Source organism: Mus musculus, chromosome 5 (assembly GCF_000001635.26).
Source record: "Mus musculus strain C57BL/6J chromosome 5, GRCm38.p6 C57BL/6J".
Classification (NCBI taxonomy): Eukaryota; Metazoa; Chordata; class Mammalia; order Rodentia; family Muridae; genus Mus; species Mus musculus.
In genome coordinates, this window is record NC_000071.6 from 90,213,115 (window position 1) to 90,225,372 (window position 12,258).

The 12,258-nt window shown below is 45.9% G+C and overlaps 1 protein-coding gene across 4 annotated transcripts; it reads right to left on the bottom strand.

The window, feature by feature from the left end:
• Positions 1-1,609: 1,609 nt before the first annotated feature.
• On the bottom strand, positions 1,610-11,481 carry Cox18 (cytochrome c oxidase assembly protein 18). Of its 4 annotated transcripts, none has more exons than NR_028088.1 (6): positions 10,502-10,882; positions 9,117-9,221; positions 6,246-6,409; positions 5,798-5,919; positions 4,403-4,510; positions 1,610-2,061 (listed from the first exon to the last, which is right to left on the bottom strand). NR_028088.1 is itself a non-coding variant. In XM_017320845.2 (6 exons), exons 3-6 carry the CDS (start codon positions 6,388-6,390, stop codon positions 1,885-1,887), a joined length of 555 nt encoding a protein of 184 aa, XP_017176334.1. In that variant the 5' UTR covers positions 6,391-6,409; positions 9,117-9,221; positions 10,502-11,481; the 3' UTR covers positions 1,610-1,884. The 4 variants fall into 4 exon arrangements, 3 of the variants coding, with proteins under 3 accessions (XP_017176334.1, NP_001028482.2, NP_001156928.1); XM_017320845.2 differs by having other exon boundaries at positions 5,798-5,922; positions 10,502-11,481; NM_001033310.3 differs by having other exon boundaries at positions 9,117-9,217.
• Positions 11,482-12,258: the final 777 nt, after the last annotated feature.

A 12,258-nucleotide genomic window follows, 5' to 3' on the forward strand; every position in this document is an offset into this window, starting at 1 on the left:
GGTTGGTTTGCTGTGCATACGCCACGACCATGGTCCAGATTCAGGAACTGAGCCATGAATTAGTCATAGCTCCTAGGGAACATACAGGGTTAGATTCCTGCAAGTTGCTGGCATATTTGTTCACAGATAAACACACTGATGGCTCAGGAACATGGAGCCCTCTGCCAATACTGCTGTAATCTATGTACATACTGCCACCCCAGGGCATATCACATGTTCCTCCAAGCATTGGATGGATACTTCCGCAGGACACTTAGTGGCCTGTTAGATAGAAAAGGCCAGTGAAATGGCTCAGTGGGTAAAGACACTGGCTGCCAAGTCTCACAGTCTGAGTTAGATTCCAGGGAACCCACAGGAGGGAAGATGAGAAACGACGACTTCAAGTCACCCTCTGACCGCTCATTACGGCACACGTGTCGTGTCACATCTGTGCACACACATGCAGGCACACAAATTTTTAAAAAACATAACTGAAGAAAAAGCGAAGAGGAGGCAAAGGACTGAGAACAACGCAGCTTCAGAACCGTGAAGGCAGCACGCTCAGAACCCTGTCCAGCATCAGCCAGTTTGAATTCTGCCGATTCATCAAGTGACTCAATTTCTTCACCAATGACCTTAAAAGTACTAGGAATGTTGATCTGCAGACGTGAATACATTTTATCCTGAAGGCAGATTTGGTTTTTTCTTTTAAAGATTTATTTATTATTATATATAAGTACAATGTAGCTGACTTCAGACGCACCAGCAGAGGGCATCAGATCCCATTATGGGTGGTTGTGAGCCACCATGTGGTTGCTGGGATTTGAACTCATGACCTTCGGAAGAGCAAGTCAGTGCTCTTACCCACTGAGCCATCTTGCCAGCCCGGCAGATTTGTTAAGTACAAAAATCTACCAAAAGTCAGGGTTGACTGTACCCAGCAATCTCTTCTCCCTGTGACCCGGCAGCTGCAGAACAGCGCTGGGAACACCAGGGAACATACCCAGCTGCAGCTGTCTGGTGGCCTCTAAGCCCCAGGGATTTCAGAATCAGCAACTACGCTAAAATACGAAGAATTCCTGTGGAACTTATTCCTAAATCCATCACCCACAACTGCCAGTTTCCTGAATGCCACAAGAGCTGAAGCTACGATCTCTATCACCCGTGAACTTACCTGCGATCTCACAAGGGGGGTGGGGGACTGGAGAGATGGCTCAGTGGTTAGGAGCACTGACTGCTCTTCTCAAAGTCCCGAATTCAAATCCCAGCAATCACACGGTAGCTTACAACCAAGATCTGATTCCCTTTTCTGGAGTGTCTGAAGACAGCTACAGTGTACTTAAATGTAATAAATAAGTAAATAGAAAAAAAAAAAAAGAATTATCTCACGGGCTGGAGAGGTGGCTAAACGGCTCAGTGGTTGAGTTACCTCACTGGAGGGCTTGTGAGACGCTCAGCGTTGAGTATATACTGCTTTTCCAGAGTCTGGTTTCCAGCACACTTATACACAGATGCACATACCCCCACAACAACACTCATAATTTATATAAGACAAAATCCAAAAAGAAAAAAGAGAAAGAAAGAAAGAAAGCAAGGAAGAGAGAAAGAAAGAAATTATCTCACCAGAGCCTTTAACTTACAAAACTTTATTTGTGGACAGTTGGGTAGAGATCACACAGGACCTAATCCTGTTCTCAGCAAAACTATGATTTTTATGAATAAGGCCAGGCATCCTATGTTATTTTTATACTCTTACAATTGAATATTTAGTTTTTAATTACTAAACGTCAAATACATCTGAATTTCCCACAGTGCTTCATGATATTTAAATATAGACTTCCAAATTCAATGCATGAAACTGACAGTGACATTTGTAATTATTTCAAGGGTGTTGGGAGTGGACTCTCATCGTTTTCTTGAAAGGAACTTGGCGCAAAAGGCAGCAGAGAGGTCTCGGTACGGGGTCTCTGAGTCGGACTTGCTTGGTGGTATCCGGCAGAGCTGGCGGAACCCAGGGGAGCGCAGCAGCAGGTTCTGTGCGAGGCCCATGAGGCTGGAGCACAGCCAGTAGAGAACAAGCGCCTAGAGAGAACACATGGGTCAGCAGCTGGGCCTGCATGGCCAAGCTTGGCACAGACGGTAAAGAGCACTGGCATTCTGAGCAAGCTACCGGAGAGCGTGGACTAGCTTCTCTGTCGGCAGGACGGATTTCTCTTTAGTTCTTCAAGACAGAATTATCAACTTTCTTTTGTGATACAACCCAGGGTGGCACTTCAGACTAAGCCCTGAAGCCTTTCTATACACACGTGTTTCCTACACATACATGGATTTTGTAAACATACGTGTGTCTCATGCTTTGCTTGAGCATCAGAAGGCAGTCAGGTCTCGGAAGTAAAACTATGTGGCTGTTGAGCCCCAAATGGACGAAGCTCTCTAAGTCTGAGTCCTGTTCTCTATCCTCCGGCTTTGTATTGGTCATTGCTCTTGCTTGTTTCCTACCTATAAACAGGACAGCAACTGTTCCCACCTCAGAGTGCTGTTCTGAGAGCATTTGTACAGAATGATAAGCACAACACAGTACCCACAGAGAGACCGCAAGGGCAGAAGGAACACACCAAAGGCAGATCGGCACAGCAGTTAGTCAGTACCTGAGGCGCCTGGAAAAGGGCAGCCCGAGGAGCAGAGTCAGCGTTAAGTTCCCTCCCGTGCTCAGGCTCATCACTCAGCGAGACTGTAGCGGGCCTGCCTCACTGTACCGCCGGGAGACTCGAGGTGACATACTAGGTGCATTAATAAGCATGCCTACAAACGGCACGGTGCACCAGCGTTCAGCCCCAACCCAGATGACACGAGTGTAACTCCTGGAACTCACATGGGGGAAGGGAGAACCGACTCTAGGAGGCTGTCTGTGACAACCACACATGCACCCTGTCACATTCTGAGTAGCTGGGACAGTGGCTGGACACCACCTTCAGCTCACACAAGCAATGCCAAGCCTTTAGCTCACCACACTTTTCAGTGCAACCAGATGGAACCATAAGCTGCCATCTACATAATTCCTTTTGTTGCTAAGAAACAAAACCCTAACTTTGCTGGCTATATGATATCTAAAAAGCCACTATACATATTTTCTAGGCTCTTAAATTAGATGTGATTAAATGTGACATAAGGACACTTCTTCTTCGGTGGGACACCTAGCAACACTTCTCAGAAGGACCATGTGTACCTGAGGCACCCTCTGCTGTCTGCAACCTAACCTGCTCCAGCAGGCACCATGAGCACCGTGGCCATGAGGACACGTATCAGAGGCAGTGTGTGATGGAGCAGGAAGCAGCCGCAGGCCTCTGGATGCCCCTGTGGAGTTCATCTCTCATCTGGACCACTCTGGACTCGGGTCAGAGTTAAGACACCGTTTCACATCTGTTATAAACTCTGAGCTCGATCCTTGGCACACCTGCTTCATCGGGGGTTTCTTCTGCCGCCGTGCTGGGTTACACAGAATCTTACAGCAATGCTCCCCCATGGGAAAGCGCTGTGATAGCCACCATTTCAGGTGGGCTTCAGATACATGGAAGCTTATTTTGCACAGGGACCAACTTAAAAATACACTTTCACACCAATATCACATCGCTGTGGATCCCCAAGGATGGTGGGAAGTTCCTACCTGCTCATCCAACCTTAATGCCAGCCACTGAATGCCAATTACTGGCTTCATGTTGGCGTGGAGTAAAGATGAAAACCAACCTGACATCGCTTTTGACAACTTCTTTTTTTTTTTTTTTTTTTGTTTTTTTGGCTTTTCGAGACAGGGCTTCTCTGTATAGCCCTGGCTGTCCTGGACCTCACTCTGTAGACCAGGCTGGCCTCGAACTCAGAAATCCACCTGCCTCTGCCTCCCGAGTGCTGGGATTAAAGGCATGCGCCACCACGCCCGGCACTTTTGACAACTTCTAAAGTATCTGTGGAAACCATGGAAAAGACTGAACAATCAATTGTTCTTCCATTTCTTTCAAAACCTTGCTTAGGTCTCAACAGAGACAAGTGAACAAGGCCACAGTAACACATAAGATTAAGATGTCCTCAGGAATCCATATGGACTTTTCCTCTTGTACGTACTTTAGTTCATGATGCAGTCTATATGGAAGTTGTTCAAATATCTTAGCTAGTGGAGTAGGTAGCGACCTGACTATGGAGGTGTTGTCAGATTAAAATAGAGGACGGGGAGCAGGGAGTGACAGGACAGCTGGACACATTCACGTGAAAGGTGACTCAGTCTAGGCAGTGCTCAGTGTCAGGCAGTGATACAGACGACAGTTATGCAATCCTTTTCAACAGCAAGGGTCCTGTGGGTAAAAGGAATCCCCAAGGCAGGACGGCAGGCGTGGAAGCGCCTCATGGTCCTAGGCAATGCTATGTTACTCACCGAGGGTACTGTTGCAGCAACTGGAATCATCAACACGGATACAGCTCGGACAAAATTTGTAACATACATTTGAAAACGAGACGTCCCAATTTTTTGTAGAGCAAAAATCTGAAGTAGAACACACCACGATTACTAAAGCACACATTAAATCAGATAAATAAAACACCAGCTGACGCCTAGGCTTTAAGGCGCTGCTATAATCCCTGCATTGATAAACTGGATCAGCAACTCAACGTCATTTTTAGCCTATGGATTTGTGACCAGCTAGTGTCCTCTGATAGGGTTCCACTATGCACAGCCCTGTCTGGCCTGGAACTCACTCAATAGATTAGGGTAGCCTCAAACACTGCCTAAGCTGGGATCACAGGCGTGGACCCCCATGGTCTGTTAAAAGCTGGTTTGAGACCAGCCTCTATCAGTACCTTTAAGGGCTGGCACTGGTTCAATGGCACAGCACTTCGACTAGTGTGTACAAGGCCGTGGCCTCCATACCCAGCACTTGAACACAACAACTTCAACATCAATGAACTTACATAACTAACTGTCTATCTCCAAGGCTGGGAGCCAGTTAAGCCTCTGCCTGTGAAGCAGGGCTCTGATTGCAGAGGCAAGCTGCCTCCTGCTGCTGTTGCTGCTGACTTCAGGAGTGGCTCACTTTGCAGGTGATGAGATTATAGACAGGTGTCCCCACATCCGGCAGCCCTGTATCCCAGAGACTATCATCTTACACAAGCTCTAACTCTGTGCACTGCTATCCCTCCCTAAAAGTGAAATAACCACCGTGTAATTCTCACTGGGTTGGTCGGGATTAGGTAATCTGTGTCAAATGTTCAGTCGCTGGCACACCGCAGTGTAGAGTTAGAGCTCTTTGTCAGCACTGACAGTAATTCGTTTCAGCCTCCATCCATCACTGCCTTCTTACTATCAGACAGTCACTGAGCACAAACCAGAGCCACACGGAGTGTTCTTAAGGAAGAACATTTATACTACACATGACGTCCTTCCCCAACAAAAGTTCACCGATGACTTCAGTTTTCTATGTACCATACGTGTGCCTGGTGCCATGGAGTTCAGAAGCACTGTGGGTAGCTGAAGAGTGACTGACAAACCCTGTGCTTTTGTGTATGTGTTTCTATACTTTATCCCAGCAACAGAAGGTAAAGTCTGTTGTGGGTGCAGGGAATCGAGCCCAGGACCTGTGCAAGAGCAGCCAGTGTTCACCACCAAGCTACTTCTCTAGCCCCATCTTTTCTTTCTTCCACAGGGATTCATAAATCCTTGGGTGCTACAGTCGTGCATGGCTATTTGGAAGGGAAGGCATAACACAGTTCCTGCCCCCGGAGTAGGCAATCCCAGTGCCTGAAGTGGTCAGCAACCCCAATGTGAGGCACCGACCTCCACTATCAGTAGGTTGACAACACCAACAGAGACAGGCAGAATCCAGGTGGAATCCACTGCGGTGAGGTCAGGAAACCACAGCGTCCCGCCAGCAGCTAACTGTTCCTGAACAGAAATGCCTGCTGAAACAGTGGATACACAAAACAGGAATGCTCAGAACAGCTGAGAACTGTCAGGAACATACACAGAGGAGCAGCCCAACACTCCCAGAGAGCCTCACTCAAACATCTGCATCCTTTGTATTCAAGCTATTTATAGTCAATATTTTTTTTGTGTTTCATTTTCTCAAGTTTTTGTTCTCAACACAGATTGTGTGTTTATACTTAAGACTCTGAATTCTGTATGTAAGGAAGACAGTAAATGGTAATAATAAAAGCTAAGATTGTTTTTCTACTGGGATGCAACCCTGAAGATTTTGAGAGATGAGGGTTTCTGCGATAGTTACCGTCTGAATGTGTGGCCCCAGTGCTGAGGTTCCGGAGGGCGACAGAGATGAAAACCCACATTGGAAGCTGGACCCAGACCAGCACCGTGGCTTTGAAAGGGTGGCAGTTGTCACGGACATACAGCTCTGAGATAAGTCTCCGCATGTTCTTCAGATAGGTGAGTCTACGGGGAAGGTGCAGAGGGAATGACACCTGACCACCGGCAGAAGGGTCACCCTACAGCAGTCTGTGGCGATGGCCGAAGGGTTGAAAGGGGTTTAAACCATGGTAACCAGTAGGGGACAGCCACTAAGCAGAAGGCATGTAGCCTTCTACTGATACTGTCAGACTACAGCTTTAGTATCTAATGATCTCTAGCCAATAAGGTTTTTAAAAATAATTTTATTTACCACAGTCTCTAACTGCTTGAGGCCAGGCTCCAGCTACATAGCCAGTTTAATAAGGCAAACCTGGGCTATCTATGAACTCCTGTCTCAAAATCAAGAAAAAAAAAAGTGTATTGGGGTTTCAAGACCAACAAAGTTTAACACATTTTTAACTACAGATATTACAGCTGAAAGCATATTTTACTTAACTCTGTAGTTCAGGCAAATACTATTACTTCACCTCCTAAAATAGCTCTTCTGTTCTGGGGGTTCCAACAGTGTATAGTCTGAGACTGCCAAAATGGCCTCCAGTGTTTTCAATCAACTTCTCACCAAGGGTTATGTTAACCTGTTCACCAAATCAACTTCCCACCAAGGGTTATGTTATTCTGTTCACCAAATCAACTTCCCACCAAGGGCTATGTTAATCTGTTCACCAAATCAACTTCCCACCAAGGGCTATGTTAATCTGTTCACCAAATCAGATTCTTTTGCTTTTGAAAGGCAGAGTCTCACTGTGAGCCCTGACTGGCCTGGCACTCAGTCAGTACCAAGCTGGCCCTGAATTCAGAGATCCACCTGCTTCAGCTGCCTAGATGCAGGGATTAAAATATGCAGCACTACACCCAGCTCAGTTATGTTAGTGGTTTTCTGAGATGTGGCCTCAGACAGCCCAGGATGACCTTGAACTTGGTAGCCAAGGCTACCTTACCCTTCCCATACCCACCTCCGAAGTGCCAGGATCTCGGGATTACGTGCAGCCACACTAAACTGTTGCTTTTGACTGTTAAGTCTTACTTTCTAGGCCAAGGTCTTGAGGGAGGATTATTGGAGGGTTTTTTGTTTGTTTTGTTTTGTTTTGTTTGAGGCAGGGAGGGTAGCACTAGCCCAGGGTAGCCTCCTGTGTGCCCACCGCTGACCTTGCCCAGTTTCTTCCTCATATTCAATCTCATATCATACACATTTAGTACAAGATAGGCCTTTAGTTGGTGTATTGAGTTTAATCAATTTGTAATATGCTGAACTAAGACAGCACACACTAGACCCTTCTACTTTTATCTGTACTTTCTTTCTCTACGTACACTTGCACATCCGGGTCCTTAAAATTTTTAGGTCATCCAACAAAATGGACCAGTGTAGTACAGGCAAGGAAGGCATCATAAATGTCACTTCATCAAGCCGTCTGCAACCCAAATGGACAGCTAACTATTCACCTGGTCCTGGTCCACTGCTCTAGCTCTCAGATTTCTCTTCATAAAAATATCAAAACACCATGCGTACTTAAGCTTATATGTAACAAATAAGGCTTTATGTTTCATGCATTAATACATACACTTTCTAGTTTCTTCTCTTTCTGAGACAAGGTCTCAGTCTGTGGCCTGAAAGGCCTGGGTTTTACCATTAGGTAAAACAGGCTGGGGGAACTTAAGAGATATACCCACGTCTTCCTCCACAGTACTGAGATTAATAATGTCTTGCCTCAACTGTTTAGCTACAATGTTTCCCTACATGTCAAGTTTTCTTTGCTGTTCTTGTTTAAGATTTGTTTTATTATTTTATGTGCATAAGTGGTTTGCTTACATGTATTTAATTGCACCACATGAATGCCTGATGCCCTCAGAGGTCAGAAGTGGGTACTGGATACTTCGGGGACTGAAGCCACAAACAGCCATAAGCCACCATGTGAGTATTGAGAATCAAACCTAGGTCCTCCGAAAGAGCAGTACGTGTTCTTTAGGCAAGATACAGAGACCAATGCTTTTAATCCCAGCACTCAGAAGGCAAAGGCAGGCGAATCTCTGAGATCAAGGCCAGCCTGATCTACAAAGTGAGTTCCTGGACAGCCAGAGCTATACAGAGAAACCCTGTCTTAGATTAAAACATCAACGAACAAATAAACAAATGAAAGCAAGTGCTCTTAATTGCTGATTCAGCTGCTCTTCAGTGCAATGTCAAGTTTGTATTAGCACCAAATAAAGATGACAAAGCTCACATTAAATAGAATTTGCCAAGCATGGTGGCACATTACTTGCCCAGCTCCACTGACTTACGTCAAATCTTAATACAGTATTTAATTCACTGACTTTATCTTTTCAGTGGCTCCCAAGAACACAGGCCAGGTGTGGTATCACAAATGTGTAATCTAAGCACTTGGGAGGTCGGGGTTGGAGGATTAGAAGTTCAAGGTCATTCCTGGGTACAGTTACCCACTGGGCATCCCTGGTGCACATGAAACCCTGTCATATTCTGACATACAGAGCCAGATACAATGGTCTGCACCTGTAATCTCAGAGCTGAGAGAGAGGCTGAGATAGGAGGACGATTCAGCTTCACAGGAGTTGGAATAACGCCTGTTTCTTCCTTTCTTTGATTCCATTCCAATACATAAAACCACCATGCAGCATAGTGATTAATATGAATACGCCAATCAAAAGAATACCTAACCGTGTATACACGCACACACCACACACACATTTTCGTGACCGCAGACCCAAAGCTGCATACCTAGCCACTCTCTTGGACCATCCAAACTGACGGGCACAGACTGCAACTTCTTGGTTAAGGCGCTTGGCGATGTCTTTTATTTCTGGTTGCAAGTTTTCCACCTAACTAAAGAAAAAAGTTGTTTGATGAGTTCATAAAGGATCTTTACTGATAACTACTGCATGGTTAGCTTCAGCTGTCAACTTGGCACATCCAGAAGAAAGGGCCTTCAACTAAGACATTTCACCCATCAGATTAGCCTATGGGGCATTTTTTAATCACTAATTGACATGGAAGAACACAGGACACTGTGTGCCACCAGCCCCAGGCATGTGAACGTGAGCTGTATAAAAAGCCAGTAAGCAGTGTTCCTCCAAGGACTCTGCTGCTGTCCCTGCTCTGTAATGCCTCCACAATAGACTATATAACCTACAAACCACATAATCCCTTTCCTCCCCCACTCAGCATTTGGTCAGGACAACCAAACTCACAGTTCTAGTCTCTGTTCCCTAGACCATATACAAATGTTGTTTACTGATCACACTTGTAATCGAAAACATTTAAGAAAACTCTATTAGATATTAGTTTGCTTAAAGTATCTTTGACCCCAGATTTAAATTCCTTGCCTGTACATCTATCTGCGTGATCTTGGCAACCATACTGAGTTAAACCAACTGCAACTTCTTGGTTATGGGTACCTGATGTTTTCTGTTTCTGGCTGTGCATAACCTGAAATCCTGATTCCCAGTATGTAGCATATCTAACAGCACCTCCTCCATAGGATTTCGAGTAAATGAAAACTGCATCCTGGTTCTTACTGTTCCATCCCTACATTTCCCAGGAGAGAGAAAACAGCATTCCAGTGTTAACACCTCACTGTGAATGCTTCCTGGCTCAATGCTGCTGCTCCCTTCCTGGCAATCCTCTGTGACTCAAATTAAAATCTTGACTTACCCCACCCCCACCCCCAGGCACAGCCATGGGGGAGGTAACGTTATACCAATTCCACTGAACAGAGTTCCTAAAAAGCCAACTCGAAGTTTCAATCCATCAGATACAGGGTAGTAGGTGGTAGGCCCAGAGGAAGAATTCATGTCTGGAAACTGCTAACTTAGTGATACCTTTCTAGTAATAAAGAGCAGTATCAATAGTGACAAATGATGCTGCAGACTCTTAAAATGTTTATGACCCTAATGTTTCAGGTTCCTCCGTGCCATTTCTTCTGAATATTGGTCTCAACCGAACATTTGGGAGGCACTTGTATTTCGAATAAATACTTGGTAGGTCGGGTGAACTGGAAGGTACTCGAGTCACCAACCATCATTTAACATGCAATGCTAACTAAATTATTTTAGCCTCCATGTTAACACTAGCAGGCAGGCAGCACGGGGACCGACGCCCCTCACCTTAGCCAGGATGTAGTGCTGATAGGCGGCCAGGGGCAGAGTGACAGCACCGCGCAGGGCAACGGTGCTGAGTATGATGTTGCTCCACCAGGGGAGGCCGGTAGCCTCCTGCGCGCCCAGCAGCACTTCCTCCGCGGTGCGCACCGGCGCCGACGCTGCCAGGGCCTCATACCAGCCACCTGGAGAGGCCGCAGACACCGAAGCGGCTGCCCATACCGGAAGGGCTGGGAGCCGCGCGCTGCTCCAGGCGGGCGGTGATCCCGGTGCCGGGAGCCGCAGGGTGGGCAGCGACCTGAGCCACCCGGCACACGACCGGCACAGCATGGTTACACGGAGCGGGCGGCCAACTAGAGCACTAGCACCAGGAGGTTGCGCGCATGCGCGAACCCGAGGCCACGCCTGACCTTCCCAGCCGAAAGCCCTGTCCAGTGTCGCGCTAGAGATGACGTAAGACTCCGCCTTTCCCACGCGGCAATGAGCCGCTTGAGGCTCTCTTAACTCCTTTCCTTGCTGGGGTGGAGTTCAGAGCGGGAACCGGAACTGCAGGGGTAGGCGGGGCGAGCAAACTGCCTTGCTGTTGAGTTTCAGTTTCCACTCAAGGAAATTGTGGCTTGAGTACTTTTTGTGACTCGGCTGTTTCCGCCCAAGGCGCGCAGCATCTATCTCCGTTTTCTCTACGCACTGCTGAAACACCTACTTTGGGAATAGTGTTTCTGGCTCGGTCAGTGTTAAGTCTGCGTCCTTTATCCCCCTAGGCAGCTCTACTTTATAATAAGACCTAAATGTCTTTATCTGTTCCGGTTAGCATTCTGTATTCCTTTATAAACAGAATGCAGAAATGCCGAGTGGTGGCGCACGCCTTTAATCCCAGCACTTGGGAGGCAGAGGCAGGCGAATTTCTGAGTTCGAGGCCAGCCTGGTCTACTGAGTGAGTTCCAGGACAGCCAGGGCTATAAAGAGAAACCCTGTCTCGAAAAACCAAAAAAAAAAAAAGAAAAGAAAAAAACGAAATAAATAAATAAGAAGAAGAATCACCATCATAATAAGGAGCAGGGAAAAATACTATTTTTCATTTTACAAAATGAATTCCATCAACAGCACAATTTTGCTTCAACGGTTAAATGGAATGCACAGGGCTTTTAACAACTGTGTGTTTTTCACATTCGTGTTCCTGTCAACAGAAAATAAATGGAACAACGAAGTGCCCACTCCTAGGGTAGGCCAAAGTGAATTGAGTTTTTAGAAACCTCTCCCATGTTTGGTAAAGCCAAACTGTGGACACTGTCCTCTACTTTATTGAACACCTACCAAAGCTGTCAGATAGCGTATTTTCTGAAACTTGGGTAACCTGCCTTTAGTTCCCATAGCATAATCCCTTTTAAAAACAGCTCACTTATCTCTTGCTAGTTTAAGAAACCACCGTATTTCCATAAAACTGTTAATATCCAGTAGGCCCTTCCAAGATGGCCTTAAGCCAGAGAAGTTACTTAAAAACAACTCCCCCAAGTCCCAACTTACCATACATGAGAACCTAGAATTAATTCTCAACACTGGGAAAGTAGGTAAATTTATTATGTGTAATAAATAAGCCTGTTATTTGTAGATCTATTGTTCACAAACCCTAAACCAAAAATTTCAAGCAGTTATTAAAATCTTTAACAATTTTTTTCTACAGCTACAGGTAACTGACAACCTCTTCTGATAAAACTGCACACCTGCATTCATGTCAAAGTAATGGAAATAAATTTAAAAACTAA